Source organism: Rutilus rutilus (assembly GCF_951802725.1).
Source record: "Rutilus rutilus genome assembly, chromosome: 11".
Taxonomy (NCBI): Eukaryota; Metazoa; Chordata; class Actinopteri; order Cypriniformes; family Leuciscidae; genus Rutilus; species Rutilus rutilus.
The window spans coordinates 197,501-222,074 of NC_140216.1; the positions used below are offsets into that span (position 1 = coordinate 197,501).

The following is a 24,574-nucleotide window of genomic DNA, read 5'->3' on the forward strand; positions in this document are numbered from 1 at the left end:
AGTTCAGGCTCAGGATTTTTTTCTACTATCACCCCTGCGCTTATTAGGTTGCGAGTGCAGACAGACTCCGCCCACACGCTCTTCTGATTGGCTGTGTTGATTTGTCGTGTCTGGTGTGGACAGTGTTATTAGTCTCATTACTGGTGTGAATTCAGAATCAGTTGTGAATGACCTTCACTACACAAAATAACCTTGAAATGAATTCTTGACAGGTGGATGGCAAGACCAACGCCAAGATCCAAACCATCCATCTGGAGAAGTTCCCAGTAAACAAGGCCTCGTTTAGCGCGGATGGGGAACAGATCGTGGCCACCGGCTGGAAGAACAAGCTCTTCTACATCTATGATATGATGGAGGGCAGAATAATCCCCGTCACTAACGTCCGAGGTGAGCGCCAGTTCATCTGATCATTCATGTCAATATATGATGTTCCCCTGACCTCGCAGCAGCTGTAATCGTGTGTGTGTGTGTGTGTCAGGTCTGAATGAGCAGAAAGTGTCAGACTTCCAGGTTTCTCCTGATGGGAAGTATCTCCTGCTCTTCGGCTCCTCAGGGTTTCTGCATCTCATGAGCTCAAAGGTACAGCCAGAATCTCTAATTCATATATTCACATCTCAGCTGAATTACAGAGATCTGTGTGTCAGTGCCTGTGATCGGCGGCTGAGTGACGCGTGTGTGTGTGTGTGTGTGTTTCTCCCTCAGACCAGAGAAGTGGTTCGCAGCATGAAATTGAACGGGAAGGTTTGCGCAGCCGCTTTCACTGCAGACGGCAGCAAGATCTTTGCCAACTCCGGTGAGTCTCAGGCACCGTTTCTTATGTGGTTCTAATGCGGTTTTCGTGCGGTTCTCTTGTGGTTCTTGTGCGTTTCGAATGCGGTTTTCGTACGGTTCTTTTGTGGTTCTAATGCAGTTCTCGTGCGGTTCTCGTGTTTCTCGTGCGGATCTAATGCGGTTCTCATGTGGTTCTCGTGTGTTTCTAATGTGTTTTTCGTGCGGTTCTCATGCGTTTCTAATGCGGTTCTCTTGTGGTTCTCGTGGTTCTCATGCGGATCTAATGCGGTTCTCATGTGGTTCTCGTGTGTTTCTAATGTGTTTTTCGTGCGGTTCTCATGCGTTTCTAATGCGTTTCTCGTTAGGTTCTAATGAGGTTCTCGTGCGGTTCTCTTGTGGTTCTCATGCAGTTCTAATGCGGTTCTCGTTAGGTTCTAATGAGGTTCTCTTGCGGTTCTCGTTTGGTTCTCGTGCGGTTCTCGTGCGGTTCTCTTGTGGTTCTAATGCGGTTCTCGTGCGGTTCTCTTGTGGTTCTTGTGTGGTTCTAAAGCGGTTCTCGTGTGGTTCTAATGTGGTTCTCGTTTGGTTCTAATGCTGTTCTTGTGCGGTTCTCTTGTGGTTCTAATGCGTTTCTCGTGTGGTTCTAATGCGGTTCTCTTGTGGTTCTCATGCGGTTCTAATGCGGTTCTCATGTGGTTCTCGTGTGTTTCTAATGCGTTTTTCGTGCGGTTCTCATGCGTTTCTAATGCGTTTCTCGTTAGGTTCTAATGAGGTTCTCGTGCGGTTCTCTTGTGGTTCTCATGCAGTTCAAATGCGGTTCTCGTTAGGTTCTAATGAGGTTCTCGTGCGGTTCTCTTGTGGTTCTCATGCGGTTCTAATGCGGTTCTCGTTTGGTTCTAATGCGGTTCTTGTGCGGTTATCTTGTGGTTCTCATGCGGTTCTCGTGCGGTTCTCTTGTGGTTCTCATGCGGTTCTAATGCGTTTCTCGTTAGGTTCTAATGAGGTTCTCGTGCGGTTCTCTTGTGGTTCTCATGCAGTTCTAACCCGGTTCTCGTTAGGTTCTAATGAGGTTCTTGTGCGGTTCTAAAGCGGTTCTCGTGTGGTTCTAATGAGGTTCTCGTGCGGTTCTCTTGTGGTTCTCGTGCGGTTCTAATGCGGTTCTCGTGTCATGAATCATGCGTTATGATCAGGGTTAGAAATAAACACTTGCCAAACGCAGGTAAAAATCAACTGTGCGGGAATCGCTGTCAAATCACGAGCCAATTTGGCGTTACTCATGTTTACTGGGGAAGTTCGATTAGTGCAAAACCAATTCTGCACAGATTTTAGCGCAGAACTAACCCTAACCCCACCAGATTCTCTTGTGGTTCTCATGCGTTTCTAATGCGTTTCTCGTTAGGTTCTAATGAGGTTCTCGTGCGGTTCTCTTGTGGTTCTCATGCAGTTCTAACCCGGTTCTCGTTAGGTTCTAATGAGGTTCTTGTGCGGTTCTAAAGCGGTTCTCGTGTGGTTCTAATGAGGTTCTCGTGCGGTTCTCTTGTGGTTCTTGTGCGGTTCTAAAGCGGTTCTCGTGTGGTTCTAATGCGGTTCTCATGCGGTTCTCGTTTGGTTCTAATGCGGTTCTCGTGCGGTTCTCTTGTGCGGTTCTAAAGCGGTTCTCGTGTGGTTCTAATGCGGTTCTCGTGCGGTTCTCTTGTGGTTCTCGTGCGGTTCTAATGCGTTTCTCGTTAGGTTCTAATGAGGTTCTCGTGCGGTTCTAATGCCGTTCTCGTGTCATGAATCATGCGTTATGATCAGGATTAGAAATAAACACTTGCCAAACGCAGGTAAAAATCAACTGTGGCGGGAATCACTGTCAAATCTCGCTAATTTGGCGAAGTTCGATTAGTGCAAAACCAATTCTGCACAGATTTTAGCGCAGAACTCGTGAGTCATGATATATGAAATACAGCGTATTGCGCAGAATCTGCTCATATCTGGCTTACTTGAACACACTCGTCACTACGCAATAAATAACGGCACGCTTGTTCATTTGCATTGAGGCAATAGTGGAGATTAAAAAGCATTTGGTGAAGAGATGGAAGAAATGTCTTCTGTTCACCTAATGCTTTTATCTCCGATATTGCCTCAATGCAAAGGAACAAGCGTGCCGTTATTGTTGCGTAGTTGAGTGAAGTGAGTGAAAGTTAATTTCAAACCCTGGTTATGATGAATATTGATTGGGATGTTGTGTGTGGGTGTGTGTCAGAGGAAGGCGAGGTGTTCGTGTGGGACGTTCAGAGCAGTAAGTGTGTGAAGAGGTTTGAAGACGACGGTTGTGTGAGAGGAACATCACTAGCGCTCTCTCGAGACGGCTCGTATCTGGCCTGTGGGTGAGTCTGGTGTGTCTGACCTGTGAGTGTGTGTGTGTGTGTGTGTCTGACCAGTGTGTGTCTGACACGTGTGTTTTTGACCCGTGTGTGTGTGTGTCTGACCTGTGTGTGTGTCTGACCGTGTGTGTGTGTCTGACCGTGTGTGTGTGTGTCTGTTTGTGTGTGTGTGTCTGTTTGTGTGTGTGTGTCTGTTTGTGTGTGTGTGTCTGTTTGTGTGTGTGTCTGACCCGTGTGTGTGTCTGACCCGTGTGTGTGTCTGACCCGTGTGTGTGTCTGACCCGTGTGTGTGTCTGACCCGTGTGTGTGTCTGACCCGTGTGTGTGTCTGACCCGTGTGTGTGTCTGACCCGTGTGTGTGTCTGACCCGTGTGTGTGTCTGACCCGTGTGTGTGTGTCTGTTTGTGTGTGTGTGTCTGTTTGTGTGTGTGTGTCTGACCCGTGTGTGTGTCTGACCCGTGTGTGTGTCTGACCCGTGTGTGTCTGACCCGTGTGTGTCTGACCCGTGTGTGTCTGACCCGTGTGTGTCTGACCCGTGTGTGTCTGACCCGTGTGTGTCTGACCGGTGTGTGTCTGACCCGTGTGTGTCTGACCCGTGTGTGTGTGACTCGTGTGTGTGTGTGTCTGACCCGTGTGTTGTGTGTGTGTGTGTGTGTCTGACCCGTGTGTGTGTGACTCGTGTGTGTGTGTCTGACCCGTGTGTGTGTGTGTGTGTGTGTGTGTGTGTGTGTGTCTGACCCGTGTGTGTGTGTGTGTGTCTAACCCGTGTGTTGTGTGTATGTCTGACCCGTGTGTGTCTGACCCGTGTGTGTGTGTGTGTGTCTGACCCGTGTGTGTGTGTGTCAAGCTCTCAGGCAGGAGTGGTGAACATCTACTCTCAGCGGGACTGTCTGCTGGATGCGGAGCCCAAACCCCAGAAGGCCGTACTTAACCTGCTGACGGCGGTGACGTCTCTGAGCTTCAACAGCGGCGCCGAGATCCTGGCCATCGGCTCCCGGCACGCGGACGAGGCCAACCGGCTGGTGCGCGACACACACACACACACACACACACACACACACACACACACACACACACACACACACACACACACACACACACACACACACACACACACACACGAAGATTAGCCATATAACAGTTCCTTTCTTTAATATGAGCAGAATTCGAATTATATTCGTATTCTAACGTCAATACTTAAAGTTAGAGGAAGCAGTGCTGCACTGTCTCCGGTGTCCACAAGAGGGCGCGAGCGGGCGCAATAAACCAAATCAAGCATCGCATCTTTTATTGAAAAGAATTGACATTAACTTTTGAAACATTTGTTCTTAAATAAAATATAATTTCCTTATTGTGCATGCAAGGAGAATTAGGTTACAATAGTGCATAAAACTGAAAGAGAACGAAAAGAAAATGCACTTCAACAGATGCGTAATGACCTACACACACACAAACACACACATCACTGCCATTCAGAAACACTTCTACCCTCCACATCTGCTCATCATCAGAGACACCCGACGCTTTCTCACTCTCACTCTCTCACACACACACTCACACTCTCACACTCACATGCTGAGCGCTTTCACACACTCACACACACTCACTCACACACTCACACACACTCACACACACTCACTCACACAATATCACTATGTGTGTGTGTGTGTGTTTGAGATCATATATTCATACATGACCTGTTCTTGAGCGTGAGGATTATACTTCAGCACTCTTGCTGTAATCTGGGCTTGTGTTTATAGTTTATTACCACATTATACACACTAATGCATCGGAATAGATGGTCTTTTTTGGGGGATTTTAGTAACTGTGATATTTTTCTCCTTCAGGTTCACCTTCCGAGCTTCACAGTGTTCTCCAATTTCCCACAATTCCAGAAGAAGACGATCTTTCAGACCCAGAGTGTGGACTTCTCCCCGAGGAGCGGCTTCTACTCCGTGGCCAATAACAAAGGCCACGCGCTGCTCTTCAGGTGTGTGTGTGTGTGTGTGTGTCAGGACGACTGGAATACAGCTGATTAACTCAACATTCACGGGGTTCAGCATTCAGAACCTATTTTTCCAAATTCAGAATATCTCAGTAAACTTGAAATAAAGTGTATTTTAAAATGCATTTATAGATTAACATAAAATCATACATTTGTGATTCTGTAAATGTATCTTTAGAAGAAGAGATGCGTGATGTAGAAGAAGGTTTTACAGTTCGCACTAATCGAACTTCCCCAGTAAACATGAGTAACGCCAAATTAGCGAGATTTGACAGTGATTCCCGCACAGTTGATTTTTACCTGCGTTTGGCAAGTGTTTATTTCTAACCCTAATCATAACGCATGATTCATGACACGAGAACCGCATTAGAACCGCACGAGAACCACAAGAGAACCGCACGAGAACCTCATTAGAACCTAACGAGAAACGCATTAGAACCGCACAAGAGAACCGCACGAGAACCGCATTAGAACCACACGAGAACCGCTTTAGAACCACACGAGAACTGCATGAGAACCACAAGAGAACCGCATTAGAACCAAACGAGAACCGTACGAGAACCGCATTAGAACCACACGAGAACCGCACGAGAACCTCATTAGAACCGCACGAGAACCGCATGAGAACCACAAGAGAACCGAACGAGAACCTCATTAGAACCGCACGAGAACCTCATTAGAACCACACGAGAACCGCATGAGAACCACAAGAGAACCGCACGAGAACCTCATTAGAACCACACGAGAACCGCATGAGAACCACAAGAGAACCGCACGAGAACCTCATTAGAACCTAACGAGAACCGCATGTAGGTGAAGAGATGCGTGATGTAGGTGAAGAGATGCGTGATGTAGATGAAGAGACGCGTGATGTAGAAGAGGAGATGCGTGATGTAGAAGAAGAGATGCGTGATGTAGGTGAAGAGATGCGTGATGTAGATGAAGAGACGCGTGATGTAGAAGAGGAGATGCGTGATGTAGAAGAGGAGATGCGTGATGTAGAAGAAGAGATGCGTGATGTAGATGAAGAGATGCGTGATGTAGATGAAGAGACGCGTGATGTAGAAGAGGAGATGCGTGAGTGACACTTGAGCTGCTCGTGATCAGAGACGGGAGATTTAAAGATGTAGTGCAGAATCTTTTCCTATCGGCTTCTGGCCATGAGTCCATTTCAAGATGATGAACTTTAAATGATTACCTGTAGAGAACGAGTGGATTATTATATGTGAGTTACACTGATGTTCTCCTGTCCACATGTGATCCAGATGTTTTCATCTCTTGTCTCTTGTTTCTAGGCTTCTGCATTATAACGACTTCTGAAGACGGACTCGCTCCTCTCTGCGAACTCAAGATCTCCGTTCTTACTATTTCAGTTCAATAAACCTTTGCCTTGTGAATATGAGAACTGTTATAAGCTGTGCAGACGTGCCTTTGTTACATGAGCTTACAGTCAGTCTATGCTAATGAACCTGCAGCAAAGCTTTAAAGTGATTCAGTTTATTCAGATATCTGAGTAGCGCTTTATAACACACACTCTTCATCAGGAACAGCGGCCAGGAAGAATCCCTCGGGAGACGTGTACTAACCTCGGGAGACTCTCCTTCAACTGCACATATACAGAAACAATAAATTAATTCATACAAATATGTATTTATATAGATTGACAAGAAATATTGAATCTGGGAAAATGCCTGTGTGTTTTTTACACCGGTTTTCCCATGTTCCGGAATGGGTTAGGATCGATCACATGACTTCACTGGAGTCGAAGCAGGAAAGCACTGTGTTCAACACGGATTAAAGCATTTCATGAGTCATTCAGAAGTCATAAACATTTAATAGGATGAGGATCTTTTTCTCCTCATGTGTTTATTGTAGATGAAAGAGAATCAAGAGTTCAACTAAACGCTGATAATCATCATGATAGTGAAAACGATCACAGTGAACCAGTTCATTCTATATGATGACAGAAAGAGTCGAACTGGTTTGCAGTGGAGACGGAGATGAAGTTTAATCATCCGATGAGATTTAATGTTTTATTAGCAGTTCATTAATTTCCCCAAGCCTGTGTCGAGGTCAGAGGTCATTTTTTACCAAATAAATGCAGCTTTGGTGAGCAGAAGAGATTAGCAAACATTAAATCTTAATATCATAAAATCTGAATTATTCCAGACTTTTGATTTGGTGTATTCTGATGGATAAAAAAAATAATAATTCTTGCAGGATTAACAATTATGTGCTTTTGAAATTTAAATGTCCCCAAACACTTCGGCCAAAGTCAGTGTGTCAGAATCATGTCTGAATATAAAAAAGGGCAAATAAAACTAGACGGTTGTCTAAATATATGAACTCATCATGACTGAGTAACAAAGTGACGTAATCAAGACATCTAGATGTGTTTGATCTAGTAACAGAAGGGTTTGCTGAATCACACGCGTACAACCAATCATATTAGAGGAAACTGATGTGATGATGAGTAATCTGTCATGTTCCCTTTCTGTTAAAACTGTTGTCCTCTGCTGGGCCTCCCTGAGCCGAGGCCTGAGATTAATAACCGAAGGCAATATCTGGAGTCTGTAATGTAATAACTGCTGAACAGCAGATAGTGGAACACTAGATCTTATTCCTGAGGGACAAGACGTCGATTGAGGTCAGGCAACATTATTACTATTATTAATATTAATATCAAGAGGAGCTACACTTCAGAGTGCGAGTCACCTGAGGATAATATTACAGGATAAAGTCAGGTGAGAATCTACCACAGTACTCACCTTAAAGTGTGTAAAAATCCAGCTTTTAATGTTGTTTATGTGTCTATGTGGTGTTTTTAATCTGCTTTAAGACAAAGCATGTGTAAGTTCATAAGTCGACACCAAAACTGCAGTGAACCAAAGACACGCTTTGAAATCGCTGGTGTTTCTGACGTCACAAACTACCTTGTAACCAATCAGATCAACGTGTGATCGTCAACCAGTGGCTCTCTGAGCTGAGTGAGTGAGTGGAGGCGGGGCTCATTTGCATATTCATAGAATCACACATACTAAATGAGGTGAGGGTGTCGAGTTACAGTCAAGATATTTTAAGGCATGAAGAATTTTGTTTTCAAGGAACAAATACTTAAATATGTAATTTTGTTGATCAAAGATGAGGTTTATGGGATAAAATGATTGACGACAGGGGAACTTTAAAATACTGTTCTTTAATGAGAATCTATTGCCAAAGCCATATCAAAAACAGTAACATACACCCACTCACACAGCTTTCTCTATTTTACGAAATCATTCTGAATGACACTGAAATATGATACAATGCAATATGAAGACAAACAGACTCTTGATGTTCAAGCTGATATAGAGACTCTGGCTTGAAGAAGGCAGTGCATGAGCGTCTGTACAACACAATATACTGGCTACAGCCTCGACGTGTTTCAGGTGGAGTACGTGTGTGTGTGTGTGTCGTGATGATGGTGAGGATATATGTGCAGTAATGATGTGTGTGTGTGTATGTCCCGTCTGCAGTGTTCAGGGCCGGAACGAAGAGGGCCGGAACTTCATCTCAGTGAAGGGAATGGAGAAATCCTTGCCTTTCCACTGCGTCCAGATCACTCCCTGAGGGAACACACACACACACACACACACACACACACTCCTTACAGCAGCATTCATGGTGATAATCTCATGTAAAATAAAAATGGACTTGCCATATTTTAAAAAGAGGAAATTAAAGGAAATGTAGCAAGATCTGTGTTAGGTGTAAACCATATGCAATGAGAAAAACAACAACAATCAAGAAAGTCACATGTGCAAATCTAGTGAAGCTGAATGAGTTTCTCCAGCTGTTGAAAAAACATTTAGACAGAAATTGTATTTTTCCCCCGCATTGAATTGATGCATCACATCGAAGCACTGATTCATACGGATGTGTCGTCACACACACTCACACACACACACACACACACACACCTGGTGGTTGGTGTTGGTGTTGTACAGGCCGTTGAGGTTTGCCTCGTGGCAGTTCTTGTACCACCAGCCGCCGCGGTAAGACATGGCGCAGCGCGTGATGAAGGGCTGCGGGTCTCGGTCGCGCGTGGAGAACGGGCGCGTGTTGTGGTACGACATTGCGTCGCCTGGCAGGAACACACACACACACACTGTCATGAGTATAACATACTACATGAGTACAACCTCATTCTTCTTATCTATATTTGCATGTTCAGAGCGGAGTGTGTGTGTGTGTGTGTGTGTGTGTGACTCACCGGCTGTGCCCGAGTATCCAGAGACTCTGATGGTGAAGTGTTTCTTTGCACTGTCGACGGAGAACGAGGAATAACGAGCGTAAACGGCCTCGTCTCCGGCTCTCAGGTCCACTCTCAGGGTCACGGGACTCGCTTTAGTGAAGTTATGAAGCAGCTCGTTCCCTAGAGCAGGAGAAGAGCCGTCAGTCCAGCAGAACACACACACACACACACACACACACACACACACAGCTGCATGATGACACAGGAATTTGTAATATTTCAGATATGAACTGGTTTAATCTCTCACCGAGCCAGAATTCCCCATCCAGCGCTCCGAATCCACTGCTGTATTCCCGCCAGCTCCGGAAGAAGTTCGTCTTCCCATCCTTTCTCCGCTGAAAGACCTGGACACACACACACACACACACACACACACAGATAAAGGATGAGCCACTCCAACACTGCTAAATGGAAAATGTCAAATATTAGTAGTTTGTTAAAGCAAACATCACTGTTACTGTCACTCATTCGAACCGCTGACGTGAGCTTCACACGAACGAGCCTCATATCACGTGATTTTTGTGACGTGCCATTCATCAACAAATCAGTGTTTCTGAACGAATGTTTTAAGTGAGAAGTGTGCACATAAACGCACATGGGGCCCTATCTCGCTCCCAGCGCAATTGACTTTGTACAGCGACGCATGTTTCATTCCTATTTCTCACCCGCGCACAGCGGACTTTCCCCTCCACAGACACACGTCGGTAAACTAGGGAATGAACTTGCGCTCCCGGGGGCGGTTCAGGGAAAAGAGGAGGCGTGTTCCGGCGCAAACGTTCCCTGGTGCTATTTTGCAGTTTCAGAAAATAATTCCGCCACTGACCAGGAGAAACCTCGTCTAAAGTCAGTGGCGCGTTATTCACATTATGCTATTTTAAGGGCGCATGCTTGGCCATAATGTAGCGTGTGCACAAGGCACACACACTTTGCTTCTCTCATCTACACAGACGCAACAGTTTTCATTTTTGCAAATCATACATTATTACAAGGAAAAATATTCCACACGAGGGAAATCATTGTGGTGTCCATGAAGATGTGAAATAGGCATAAATCTAGCTTACACATTTGCCCAAATTATCATACGCCTGTTTAACCGAAGCTAATCTGTGTGTGTTTCTCCATCCCCAATGTCACTTCTCTGTGTTTTACGGCCCTGACGAGAACGTCGGTCTCCTCGGCTGTGAACCGCTCCTGGCAAATCCGCCGTTATAATAGCAATCCGCCATGGAACAAGCGCGCCTGCTCTTAAAGGGAATGTGAGATGTCGCTCTGATTGGTTTATTTCACGTTACGCCCAAACCACACCTATGAGTAATGAAGCTACTTCAGACCAACCCATTTTAGATTTGCATCGGAGAGTCATTTATCCCGCCGGTGTAATAGCAACAGCGCCCGAGATCCGCCCACAAAGTTACTTGCGTTTCGCACTTGATACTTGTGTTTCAGATCGTTAAAATAGGGCCCATAAAGTGTGTCGTTTGGGACGAGGCCCTGAAGGAGTCCGTTCCGTCGTCTCGTTCGCATTAGAGGAGTTGTGCTGCTGATACTGCAATGCTTTGGCAATATGAATGGAAAAATATTGTTCATGCAAATAAAGCTAATCCTTACACGGCTCTGTGGAATACTTGATTCTGATTGGTCAATCGCTCCATCCAGCAGGATATTATTCCCAGATAACAACCTCTGAGAACAAACACAGGCTCATGCGGGTCACTGAAGTCCGCAGCGCTACACACTCGCTATACACTCGCTATACACTCGCTACACACTCGCTATACACTCGCTATACACTCGCTACACACTCGCTACACACTCGCTATACACTCGCTACACACTCGCTATACACTCGCTACACACTCGCTATACACTCGCTATACACTCGCTATACACTCGCTATACACTCGCTATACACTCGCTACACACCCGCTATACACTCGCTATACACTCGCTACACACTCGCTATACACTCGCTACACACTCGCTACACACTCGCTACACACTCGCTATACACTCGCTATACACTCGCTATACACTCGCTACACACTCGCTACACACTCGCTACACACTCGCTACACACTCGCTAGGAACGGGTTTTCTTCGCGGAAGTTTTGCGTTTGGTGAGCTAATAAAGTATTAAAACTCAGTCGGATCAATATTTTGTGTACAGTTATTTAATTATGCCATCCAGTATCGTGGACTCGCGCTCTCTCGTTTCATACAAACGCAGCGGCGGCCTATTTATGTGGAGAAATGCTGAGTAATAAGTGTTATGACTGTAAACCGTATCTCTTAAATGCCCGTCTAGTTTGATCTCGCCGCTGAAACTGCTCTCTCCGCGGAAGCTTTGCGTTTGAAGAGCTAATAACATATTTCATAGATCAATATTTCATGTCTAATAATTTACTTCTGTGGCAAGCAGGCGTGTAATAAGCGGGATAATGTACAGCCGGTTGTTATCTCAGAATAAACCCCTTCAGGTGTGTGTGTGTGTGTGTGTGTGTGTGTGTGTGTGTGTGTTCTCAGAATAAACCCCTTCAGGTGTGTGTGTGTGTGTGTGTGTGTGTGTGTGTGTGTGTGTGTGTGTTCTCAGAATAAACCCCCTTCAGGCTGATGGAGACCTGATCCTGATCACCCGATCTGGTTTATTCTGAGATAACAACCGGCTGGATGTACATCATCTCTTACTTAAAACTGAGCGAGAGTCATCAAGTCATCCGTCCAGTCAAACACTGCAGAGAAAGTGTGTGAAAAGATGAATTATTCCTAATAAGTATTGTCCTCGCTCCGGATAACCGGATCCCCGAGTGAGCCGCTATAGAGTCGCGAGATGAGCCGTACCGTCCAGCCGCCTCCGTCCGTCTCCATGTCACAGTAGACCATCAGAGGCTTTCCCTCCCGGCCCTGCGGAAACACATCCACGATCCCCGACTCCTGCGCTCCGTTCTGCTGCTCCTGGGAACAATCAGTGGGAAACGGGAACCGGAGATTCCCTGAGGAGAACAGAGAGAGAGAGAGAGAGAGAGAGAGAGAGCGCATGAAAACAGCTCAAGATCAAAGTGTGAAAATGAAACAAATAAAACTTTTGGTGACATTTTATTTTGATGGTCCCTTTTGAACATTCTAATAACTATAAGTAACGTTGCAACTTCATGTCAACTAACTCTCATTAGAGTATTAGTAGACTGCCTAATATCTGCTAACTCTATTGTGTTGGTCCTCCAACAGACATTCTACTGACTATAAGTAACTTTGTAACTACATGTCAACTTATTCTAAGTCTACTAATACTCTACTATCACTGTAATGAGAGCTAGTAGACATGTAGGTGCAACGTTACTTATAGAAAAAAAAAAAAGGGACCATCAAAATAAAGTGAAACCAGACTTTTTCCACAGAAGGATAATGATTGCAGTGCATCCTGACTTCACAATGATAATCAGTAACACAGTATCATTAATAAATGTTTTAAAGGGGACATATCATGAAATTCTGACTTTTCCCGTGTGATGTGCTATAATCGGGTCCCGGTGCTTCTACCAACCTAGAAAACATGAAAAGTGAAACCCAGTAACTGTGTTCTGGTGAGTCTTTCTCTGCAAGCATGACAAAAATGAAGCCGATCAGATTTCGCTCTCCTTCTGACGAATGAAGAGGATCTTATTATAATATTACCGTTTTTATTGTCATATATTGTGGTTGAGCACAGACGAGCACTGAACACTATTGACCAGAACATGTCACCGCTGTCTTATAAAGACCTCAGGAACTGTGGACACTTGTGGAGAAGTTAAACATGATGATGAGATGATCAATGTAACTCCACAACAACTACACAAATGTCTCCACTAACATTCAGAAACTCTTCCTGAGTCTCTCCGTAAGGCTGCACTCGCTACTGGTTATTCTGGGATTCTGGATGAAGGAGATTGGCCTGTTTTGTTATTGCCGGAGTTTCTGAAGCTCCTGTAAAGACTCCGCCCTCTTCTGGACAGAGGCGAAGCTCATTTGCATTTAAAGGGACACACACAAAAAAGGGCAAATTTGACAAGCTATAATAAATGATCTGGGAGTATTTTGAGCTGAAATTCGGTGGAGACGGGTGTGGAGGAGCTCTCGGCCACACACACACACACACACACACACACACAGTACCGGTGCTGAAGTCGGTGGAGACGGGTGTGGAGGAGCTCTCGGCCACACACACACACACACACACACACACACACACACACACACACACACACACACACAGTACCGGTGCTGAAGTCGGTGGAGACGGGTGTGGAGGAGCTCTCGGCCACACACACACACACACACACACACACACACACACACACACACACACACACACACACACACACACACACAGTACCGGTGCTGAAGTCGGTGGAGACGGGTGTGGAGGAGCTCTCGGCCACACACACACACACACACACACAGTACCGGTGCTGAAGTCGGTGGAGACGGGTGTGGAGGAGCTCTCGGCCACACACACACACACACACACACACACACACACACACACACACACACACACACACACAGTACCGGTGCTGAAGTCGGTGGAGACGGGTGTGGAGGAGCTCTCGGCCACACACACACACACACACACACACACAGTACCGGTGCTGAAGTCGGTGGAGACGGGTGTGGAGGAGCTCTCGGCCACACACACACACACACACACACACACACACACACACACACACACACACACACAGTACCGGTGCTGAAGTCGGTGGAGACGGGTGTGGAGGAGCTCTCGGCCACACACACACACACACACACACACACAGTACCGGTGCTGAAGTCGGTGGAGACGGGTGTGGAGGAGCTCTCGGCCCGCAGGACAGCTGTGTATCGGGAGGACGGGATCAGCCGGCTCAGCTTCAGCTCCGTCACTGTGGGATCGACCGTCACTTCCTGTGAGGAACACACACACACACACACACACCATCTTACCACCGCGGCATCACTCACTCATCACTCACGCTAATCACTCGCTGGGTTTCTGACCTGGATCTCCTGGCCGTCTGTGAAGTAGCTCAGCTTGTAACCAGTGATGGCGGACACAGGTGGTTTCCATGACAACAGTGCAGTGCGAGGCGTCACCTGACTGGCCTTCAGATCACGAGGACCTTCCACTGTTTTTCCACCTGAAACATACAGAGGATTCACCTTCAGCACAAACAGGTTTCAATGAGAAGCGATGTTTAGAATCTTATATATCTTTATCATTATAGTTTCCTTGGAGTGAACGGGCCTTTAAAGAGCCCATATTATGCCCTTTTAGTCGTGATGATGTTTTCAGGCTCTACTAGAACAGGTTTTCCTGCTTGAATGTTGATTATTTTCCTCATAGTCTCAGGGCTGCCAACTTTTGAGTTTAGCTTGGAGTGAGATTTGGGGGGGGGGGGGTAATTTGATAATTGTGACTGTCAAAACATTTGGTAACTAAATTGAATTTTATGAAGTTTAGTGACAACATGTTACAATGTTTACATTGCACAATGACTGGTAGTATACAGTTTTTATTATTGCTTGACAAAAATTTCAAGATTTCAATTCCATTCTTGTGATTTGATTCCGATTTTGATTCAATATTGACTAATTTGGATACGTTTATTTTAAATTTTATTTTTTAAAATAATCTCACCTAATGCTGTAAACATAGAGGGCCTAATCTGCTGGTATTATTAAAGGTTAAAAATAACAAATTAAATATAATGCAGTTTTTGTTATAATAACAAGTATTTAATGGCATAAGTAAAAATATAATAAATATGTAATATAGTGCTCAGCAAAATCTCCTCTCAAGCTATTTTTTCTATTCAATTAACTATGGTCATTAAATGGTAAATGTAACGTTATGTGACATAATTGTTCTCCTGCTGTTATATATTGACCTCTTTCAGTGGTTGAAAAACACTAATTGGTCGATATTATGTATACTTTCGGTAAGTTGTACTGCATCTTTAAATAAAAAAGTAACAGATGATCGGTTCACGTGCACTTGATCTGAGGCGCTCAGCGATCCGTCACGTCACATTTACAAGCGCCAAACGTATTTTTGTCTGAATTTCGTAATAAAATTGACGGAATCTAAGAGCTGAGAATTAGTTTAATATTAAAAGTACCTCTTTGCTCCGCAATTGTTCTGTGCGTGAGAAAATGGATGTGTGGCGTGAGAGCGTGTGAAAAGTGTCAATTGCGTGAGTCTAACGCTCAATGCGTGACCGTTGGCAGCCCTGTATTCTCCATTGTTGCGGCTCCTCTCTTCCCAGTCTGTCAGTAACGCTCTGTTTACTTCCTGTCTCTATGAAGCCCCTCCTTCTGAAAAGCACACTGTGCTCTGATTGGTCGGCTGGAGCAGTGTGTTGTGATTGGTCGAGCGCTTCGAGTGTGTTTGGGAAATGTCCCGCCCCTTTCCATAACCGCCAGTTTAACACACTACTAACTAACTCAACCAGGCCCCGCCCCTTTATTCTGCGTATGAATTATTATGATGAGGAATATTGTGACGTGTTCGTTCCCGGAAGAAACTCAAGACTACAATGGAGGCGTTTCAGGAGTTCAGAAACACTGACACTGATATAGAGAAGAACTGGAGCTCCTTCAAACAGCAACAGTAAAGAAAGTTGAACATGTGAACAGCAGAATTGATCCTCTTTAAAGTGCTTCTCTACAGCTGAGTGATCTTGAGCAGAACTGATGTTGGACGCCCAGGGATAATCATTACTCGCATTTCCTCAGGGCCAGGGTTTATCGGCCCGCCGAATACCTTGGTCCAAAGCGGGCCGGATCGGGCTTGAGGAGCGGTTAGGAACAGAGGAGGAGTTCACCCGAGTCTGGAGACGCAGCGCCACGGATGAGTCCATGTTCCAGCTAACATCAGCATTAAAGACTTTAACATCATCTGAGCTCATCTGAGCTTTCAGACAGCAGCAAGAGTTAGAAATAACTTCTGTTTGTGACCCGATGTGGATTCTGAACACTGTATAAGGCAGAAATATTTATATGAAATGCAATAGACTATGTGCGCTAACCATTACTATAGTAAACATGGTAAATACGACCGCTTGAAGAAATCAGACAAATCATACAGGCGATCATGCTTTTATCTGATCTGTCAGTGCGTCTCGTCTCTTTATACCGACTGTCTGATATCCACTCTCGACTGAATAAGTACGTGTGTCCTCTTTCTTTTGTGAAATAACGGTAAACCACTTTATTTCAATGTGACTAATGTGTGACTAATCTTGACACAAATTAGTTCATTATGATCAATGTATCACTTTTAATTGTAAAACTGGTTAAACATCGATGCTGGGTTTTAAATCTTTAAGTAAACAACAAAAATGGCAACAAACGGCCGCTTTAATCATGTTCGTTTTGCGATCTCACTAGTTTCCAGATTTCTTTCTTCTTATAGTTTTCTGATAAAACTTCCATTTGCTGGTGAAATGATGGGTTTGTGTGCTGTTGTTCCAGAGAGAGGTGTGTTACAGTGTGTTACGGTGTGTTACGCTGTGTTACGGTGTGTTACGGTGTGTTAGTGAAGCGCTGTGGAGCTCCAGTCCCGAGGCTATCAGCCCCGCCCGCCCGTTTAAAGCCCTGCTCGCACTGGCCCGGCAGTGGAAACGTGGCTAATGAGGACAGTATCTCTGACCTCTGACCTGTGGTGACCTCTGACCTGTGGTGCTAAAGCTTGTGGTGACCTCTGACCTGTGGTGACCTCTGACCTGTGGTGCTGAAGCTTGCGGTGGCTCTGGAGCTGCTCAGATCTCTCAGTCGGCTCTGGATGCTCACGCTGTAGCGGGTCGAGGATCTCAGCGCCTGCAGCTGTTCTTCTGCTGCGTTTCCAGACACTTCCATGGTTACTCCAGGGGCTGATGGACGGAAACACAGGAGGGTCATCTTTCAGCAATGATGAAAAGTGTGTCTTTCTTTTCTGACAAACCATGAACCACATTTTAGTATCATTTAGAGGGTTTATGCCGAGACAGCATACCTGCGTCTGAGCTGTACACGATGATGTAACGGTCGACGGTCGCCAGGGCGGGTCTCCATAGCAACAGCGCTTTACTGTCGGTGACGTTTATGACCCGCAGGTCTGTTGGAGGATCAGGCACTGAGGGAAAAGTTGAACAGTCGTTTAGCAGATGCTTTTGGCCTAGCATACGCAAACTTCTGTAATGCAATGTTAGGCTGCATAGATTAGGTCAGCCGGAACCGGGAACACTTCCCATAAATCCTGAAGTACTCGTTACATCATAAGAAGGATGGCGTCTACGCTAATATTAGTCTCTCTGTTTATCCGACGTCTGCGTTTTCGCAGGTTTGCATTTTTGAGGTTTGCGCAGAGATTGTGGATAACCGTTTGCACCTTCGAACCTCTTTCAGGGAGTGTGTTCTCGAGACACCAGGCAGTGTTGTGTGCGGATGAGCGGATGAGCGGACGGAGCGCGTTAAGGGTTTTCTGTATAGCGGTGTGTGTTAGCGGCCCCTAAGTTAATAACTAATGATCTTCGCAACGGAAGTGAATCAATCAAAACTGACTTTATCTGGACAATAACTTTATTCTAGAGCTGCTGTAAAGCTGCTTTGAAACAGTCCATATTGTTTAAAGCGCTGTATAAATGAAGGAGACTTGACTTGACTTTTAATCCAAAAAAATTTCTAGTTATTTTTATACTTTACAACATTTCAACCCACCAAATTAGTTTAGTTGCTGCCTTACATGGACTTGAAAACCTTTCATTGATCAGTCTCAGCTCCCTGTGTGAGTGTGTAATGAGAGACTCACGGGTGGTCACAGTGTCTGTGATGGAGTCGCTCTCGTCTTGTCCGAGCACCGACGTCACGCTGACCTCGTAGGAGGAGCCGGGAGACACCGGAGTGAGATCCAGACGGAGCGTCTCTGAGTCCACACTGACCGAGACCGGCTCACCTGCCGTCACACACACACACATATCTGACCATGAACAGGGAACTAATTACAGCCTCACATTTCTGTCAGCAGGGTTAGTAACAGCAGGTGCTTAAAGTCCCTCTGAAATCAAAAGAGATAATTCATATTTTCTTATGGAATGTGTATATCGGTTCCTTGTAATCTCTGATGACGAGGGTGGGGCTATAACCTGTCACTCACATGAGATCCACCAATAGCAAACCACAACCATCCAATCAATTCCACACGGACAAAATCAAGCCCCGCCCACATTTGTTCTTGTTCCAGAAGCGTTTCACTCGGATATATATGGAAGCTTGTTTCCGTCACAGAATAAAACATTTTAAAACATAATTGTGACTTTTCATCTTACAATTGCGTGTTTACATCTCGAAATTCTGACTTTATTTCTCAGAATTGCAAGATAAAAAGCCAGAATTGCGTGATATGAACTCACAATTCTTACTTTATAACTCGCAATTGCGACTTTATATCATGCAATTCTGAAAAAGTCAGAATTGCGAGATGTAAACTTGCAATTGTGAGATAAAACGTCGCAATTACCTTTTTTATTTTTTATTCTGTGGCGGAAACAAGCTTCCATAGATATACGGCTCAATAGGAAAGAAAAAAACTACCGCAATTTCCCTTTCATGCTCAACATTTCATGAAACGTTAATCACCAAGCTCAGGGGGTCAAATCAATATTAAATGAGTTTTACAGTCTCACATTTTATTCAACCCAAAATCATGCAGTAATAGGACTGTGGGACACAAGCTGGCAGTGAGTGAATGCGACGTGTGTTTCTAATGCTCTTTTGAAACTGAGGTTTACGCAAACCTTTTTTTTTTGAAGGTTTTACCTTCTTGTACGTGAGTGTGTGTGATCTTGAATCCGGACACCTTGCTCTTGGGTTTGGCCCAGGACACGGTGAAAGAGCTGTCGGTCACATCACTGAAGACCAGATCAGACGGAGGCTCCGGGCCTGGATGAACATTAAAAACAGGTCAGAAGGAGAAAGAGACAGAGACGGAAAGAAAGAGAAGAAGTTCCCAATAGAGAGTCCTCACAAAAAAGGTCAAGGATAAGGGAGAACAACAAATAAACCAGAGAGATTTAAAGGGAAGAAATGTGAGGTAAAAGATGTAAGGAAGAAAACAGAACCAGAATAAAACATTAAGCAGTACTTGTTTACTTGCATTCACAACTCTCTGGTCTCTGTGAAAACCCTCACATAAGTCTGCGGGTTATTTCAGGGACAACATGAGTGTATATATGTGCAGTCGAAACATATATACAGTATATAGGCCAAGGCCTATACAGAGTCCACAGAAACCTGGCTGTTAATGACGGACACGAGATCCTGCACAGAAAACACAAGCATGATATTATGATGCTGCTCATTTCAACCTGGAGAGGAGAAGAAAAATGCAAAGACGAAATGAGTGAGGAAGTGAAGGTGAACAGCCGTCAAGTCATTTCATTAAAAGAAGCACAGTCTGTGTTGTGTTGGCCAACATGGAGCAGGTTACGTGAGACGAGACCGAGACTGATGACCACGGCCTTACCCTGATGAAGAACACATGAAGCTCTGACTGAATCTCAGCCTGGATGAGAGAAGATCGGAGCTAATGAATATGTGCTTGTTATTAGATTACCGTCTGCAGAAAATCATTTTGGCTGATCCCTCAGTTTGTAAAGATGAACAAAATCATATTTACAGTGATGCATTTGCCAAGGTTTAAAAGCGGAAATGTGAAGCTTGCGTTTTTGTTACACCATCAAATAAAGAATTATGTTTGAGAGAACTGCCAATCCTGGAAGATGAACTGAACAACATTACTGAAAATTCGACCACATTTAGAATAAAAATAGCATCCTTATGTGTGGATGTAGCTCAGATCTAATGGAATCGTCATGCAGGCTGTTTATATTGATTTTACACTGTTATTTCACACACAACATGTGATTAATTCAGTTGGATTTGTCTTCATTTTTACAAACAGAAGGACAAGCTGAAATTATTTTGGTAATCATTAGCATGATGCTGTTTTAAACCCAGAGTATGAACTAAATAAATTGTTGCATTAATCAGTAGTAGCTCTCATATCCGAAAAAAAAAAAAAAGTTAAATAAATTAAACTAAGCACTGCACTGATACACTACGGCCGTAATAGTTAAAGTGCATTTGTATAATCTAATGTTAATGTTAGTTATGAACAGTTAGTTATTACCAAATGAATGAGACAATGTTAAGGTGAAACTACTGAACAACTCTTTTTTGTTCTGTTGATATTCAAGACACACATTTGCCTGACGAGACAGTGTGTGGACGGACATACACATTACATAATAGACTTCATTATTTAGCATGCTTGCTTCTTAACTCTTTCCCTGCCAGAATTGATTAAAATAAAAGTTGCCAGTCAGTGCGGCATTTTTGATAATTTTCACAGAACTTTCATGGCCCCAGAATATTTTGTTGTATGAATATCTGAACAGAGCCTCTGCTTTAAAATAAAATAAAAAAATAATCTAGCTTTATGTATTCTTTTTATCAACACTTGAATGTGGGTAATAAAAAAAGTAACATTTTTAACAAAAATGTAGTCAAAGTCTTCGCCCCGGATGGGATTCAGAACGATGATCGAACACAGATGGAGTCGGACGAGTCCGTCAACACCTCAAAGCTTCAGTCGTCAACTCTTCCTGGCTCAACATTTCATTCAGGAACATTACGCAGTTTTAAATTTATAGCTGGTTAATGTTTGATGATTGTGTTATTTTACATGTGTGTCAGCAACATCTGTTTTGATCCAAGGATTCTGTTCTCTTTCAGAAGATGTGTGATAACGCCCCCTACAGTATAACAGTGGAAACACAGTTTCTGTCGATGGCAGGGAAAGAGTTAATGTGCTCAGTATGTCCACACACACTGTCCACAAAAGACCAAATGCACAGGGTTAGCACTGAGAACAAAGTGTAACACTCACACATTTATTAACATTTACACACTGCATGAATTTTAATCAAATCTTTGCTTTGATTAAAAGCTCCTGATGGCCAAGAGTGTACGGGACACGTAACAGCATGGAAAGCAACAGTGCTAAGCAGTAAAACTGAAGATATCCACTCACAGCATTTACAGATTAAGGTTTAGCAGTGTTGGCTTCTGGTTTTGTGTACCTGTATGAATGATGAGGTTGTGAGTTTTGGAGCGAAACGCGGGTCCCTTCCCAAAGATGGACACAGAGTACCGGGTCCGCGGGCTGAGATTGGTCATGTGGTGCGAGCGGGCCGATCCCGGGAGAACCGTGGTCATGTTTCCTACACTCTTCTTCATCTCTGCACTCGGGACATTGGGAACGGGTTCATGAACTGCAGCTTTTCCTTTGCTCAAACTATTTCTCTTGGCTGCTGTCGTCCCATCATCAACTTCTTCCTCGCCGTTTCTTTCATCAGCCTCTTCGTCTTTTTCCATCTCATCCTTTTCTTTGTTTTCTGGTCCGAGCTCAGTTTGAGTGATTATGAAGTGTTTGAACTTTTCCTTGGGAGCATCCCATGTCAGATCAACCCCTGTGGACGAGGCGTTGATGACCCGCACATGCTCAACGGAGCCGTCTGATTCGTTCAACACATATTTCTGAGTCTCATTATCCGTTTCCATGAGATGGTCTGTGGAAAAAGAGCTATCAGAGTTTCCTTTTCCATACGGACTGATGTTTGGGCCCACTTGAGTGGTACCACTGTGTTTTATTTGGGAATGTGTGCCGACGGCCCCACTGGTCCTGTTGATTCCTGCATTTGGTCTAATCCTAACACTAGTGTTATTCTCAATAGCCGAGGTTAAGGCAGGTTTCACAGGTCGGACAGGACTGAATTGACTGATGGTCCTGTTGTTCCTCATAATGGGTTTTGAAGGAAAAGCTCGTCTCATGGGTCCTCGGGAAGGGTGTTGAGGCGGCTCTAGAACGGGCCTTGTACGGTTCTGAAAAGAATTGACATTGGGCCGACGAGGAAGGGAACCCCTAAAAGGCGTCCGACGAAACGGCATCACATTTGAGGATTCAATGCCTGTGTTTTTTATTGCAGAGTCTTGTTTCGAGAGGACTTTGACTGGTAATGGAGTTGTGTTCAGGAGTTCAGGAGTTGATTCCTGGATTTCTCTCGTGGCTGTAAATCTTGAATTTGACCCTTTCGTCTCTACAAGGGCTTCTTTTGGAGAACCGGAGGCAATTGAACTAGGCCAAGATGGACGCTTCTCTTTTTGCGCCTCTAAAGATGATGAAGAGTACGTCGACCTGAAAAGTGTGTGTTTTGGCCTAGTTGGCGGTCTGGGAATGGACAGTGAAGATGCCTGGATAGTGTTTCTTCTCGCTGCTCGTCCTGCTGTCGGCTGGGTTCTCGCTGTGTGTGGATTCCCTGTCTCCGGTCGAGCTGATGTGGAGACGTGAGGAGATGTGCTGGTGAAGGACAGTGTCGTCTCAGGACGTCTCGTTGAATAGGGAGTTGCATTCGCATTATTTTCATCCACCTCTTCATCAACTTCCACTTCTCCTTCTTGCTCCTTCACACTCCTCCTGGCCTCAGAAGTCTCCGCTTTAGGTTTAGTCTCGTCCATGTCATTGACTGTAGACTCACCCATCAGAAGTTTGTGTAAGAGCTCGTTTCCGTTTACATGGCCAACTATAACGTTCAGATTTTTCGACAGCACATTGCCATCGGACATGTTCCCATGTATCCTCTTGTACCCGACCAAAACCTTCCGGACACATTTTGTCCCGTTGACATAGGCTGTCAGGTTTTTTTCTGTTGTGATTGTTGGCTCTTCGGTTGTGAAAGGCAGTGGGGTGGATGTGAGTTTGTGAACGCTGGATCTCGGGGTCTCGACAGATTCTATTCTAAACATGGTTTCGATGTTTCCCTTCTGAGATCTTGTCTCTTTCATTGTCAGTTCCAATGGTTTGCCACCAGAAACAGGATAAGCCGAGTCGACATTCGGTCTCAGTGGAAACCGTGTTTTTGACCGATTTGAAGAAGGCACAACGATTCCCCCTTTCACTCCAATCTGGGAGGAATTGAAATGTTTTATTCCTGGACTATAAGGTCTTCTTGTGATTTCTGGCTGTGTGCCGGGTTTGGGAAGCATCCCATGCATTCTCACGGGCAGTGGTCTTTTTTGCCCTGGTCTAAGAAGTACGCCTGGTTTGAGTCTGCTGGTATTCCCTGTTCTTTCTGAATTTTCAACCTTTCCTTTAGTCACCTGGCCGCTCAGCGCTGGCTTTCGCAGGAAAAGTGTTGTGTTTGTGAACCTCGGTGTCTTTTCTCTGTTGTTTCCAGGCTCCACGTCAACCTGCACGTTCCCCGTCTTCATGGTCATCCTGGTTTCAGGCACTGAGACATTCCCTAAAGGCACGAATCAAGTGTAAAATTTGGTTGCAAAATTAATTCTAACCGGCCCAGCTGCAAATGGAAATCCTGTTAATAGAAAAGTGGTGTTAATGCAACAGGTTAAGTCAGTTATCCAACCGATTCTGGCATTTGGTTTCCAGTAAATGCAGCATCAGGTCCACGTTTAGTCCTATAGAAAACTGGGGAGGTTTTTATTTTCTGCAAGAAAGAAGAAAGGTAAAAGCTACCTGAAGAAATAGAAAACGTGGCATTGCTGGTTAGAGTGAAGGTTGTGTGTGTCGGGGGGAAACATTCTTCACAATAAAACAGAGGAGAAAATGTTCCAGTCATGCACATTTACATGAGGCACTTCTCTTTTAAACAAAACTCTTTGCCTCGCCATAAATAAAACTCAATTCCAATAGCCCGGACATTTCCAGAGTGAGGTCACTGGTTTGTAAAGACTGGTCTATACACGATCAGTGCGGGGCTCGTCTGAATTCACATCATCTGGTGGCTATAAATACGTTTTACTCTATGATGACTTTTCCTTATACTCTCATTACCTGTTAGTCCTGCTGTACCTTTAACGCTTGACATGCGAAGGGGCCTGGATTCATATCCTGACCAAATATCAGCGCTTTCATTAGTCGCTAAATACAAGCATTTGATTGTCAAAAATTCCCAATTTCTGAATTGTCAGATACAACATCTGGTAAAAATATGAACACAATGCAGACATACATTAAACAGAGTATGTTCATAAGTGCCCAAGTTGTATGGCTTGCTTACGG

At 44.6% G+C, this 24,574-nt stretch overlaps 2 protein-coding genes across 3 annotated transcripts in view; one reads left to right on the forward strand and one right to left on the reverse strand.

The window, feature by feature from the left end:
- utp18 (UTP18 small subunit processome component) overlaps positions 1–6,558 on the forward strand; it is a 16,090-nt gene extending 9,532 nt beyond the window's left edge. Inside the window, exons 7-13 of the mRNA XM_084423585.1 lie at positions 213–387; positions 479–579; positions 703–793; positions 3,020–3,143; positions 3,987–4,161; positions 4,987–5,129; positions 6,440–6,558. Coding sequence (XP_084279711.1) covers positions 213–387; positions 479–579; positions 703–793; positions 3,020–3,143; positions 3,987–4,161; positions 4,987–5,129; positions 6,440–6,464 — 834 coding nt within the window. The 3' untranslated portion in view covers positions 6,465–6,558. The remainder of the gene's footprint in view (positions 1–212; positions 388–478; positions 580–702; positions 794–3,019; positions 3,144–3,986; positions 4,162–4,986; positions 5,130–6,439) is intronic.
- A 1,762-nt stretch (positions 6,559–8,320) lies between these two features.
- tnxbb (tenascin XBb) overlaps positions 8,321–24,574 on the reverse strand; it is a 39,019-nt gene continuing 22,765 nt past the window's right edge. The window contains exons 8-19 of one of the 2 annotated variants that reach the window (XM_084423770.1): positions 21,576–23,795; positions 19,252–19,374; positions 18,245–18,388; positions 17,450–17,569; positions 17,181–17,327; positions 14,455–14,594; positions 14,238–14,361; positions 12,277–12,428; positions 9,686–9,782; positions 9,397–9,558; positions 9,104–9,267; positions 8,321–8,749 (exon numbers count right to left, since the gene is read on the reverse strand). In XM_084423770.1, coding sequence (XP_084279896.1) covers positions 8,663–8,749; positions 9,104–9,267; positions 9,397–9,558; positions 9,686–9,782; positions 12,277–12,428; positions 14,238–14,361; positions 14,455–14,594; positions 17,181–17,327; positions 17,450–17,569; positions 18,245–18,388; positions 19,252–19,374; positions 21,576–23,795 — 3,680 coding nt within the window. In that variant the 3' untranslated portion in view covers positions 8,321–8,662. The remainder of the gene's footprint in view (positions 8,750–9,103; positions 9,268–9,396; positions 9,559–9,685; positions 9,783–12,276; positions 12,429–14,237; positions 14,362–14,454; positions 14,595–17,180; positions 17,328–17,449; positions 17,570–18,244; positions 18,389–19,251; positions 19,375–21,575; positions 23,796–24,574) is intronic. The other variant, XM_084423771.1, reaches the window with a different exon arrangement.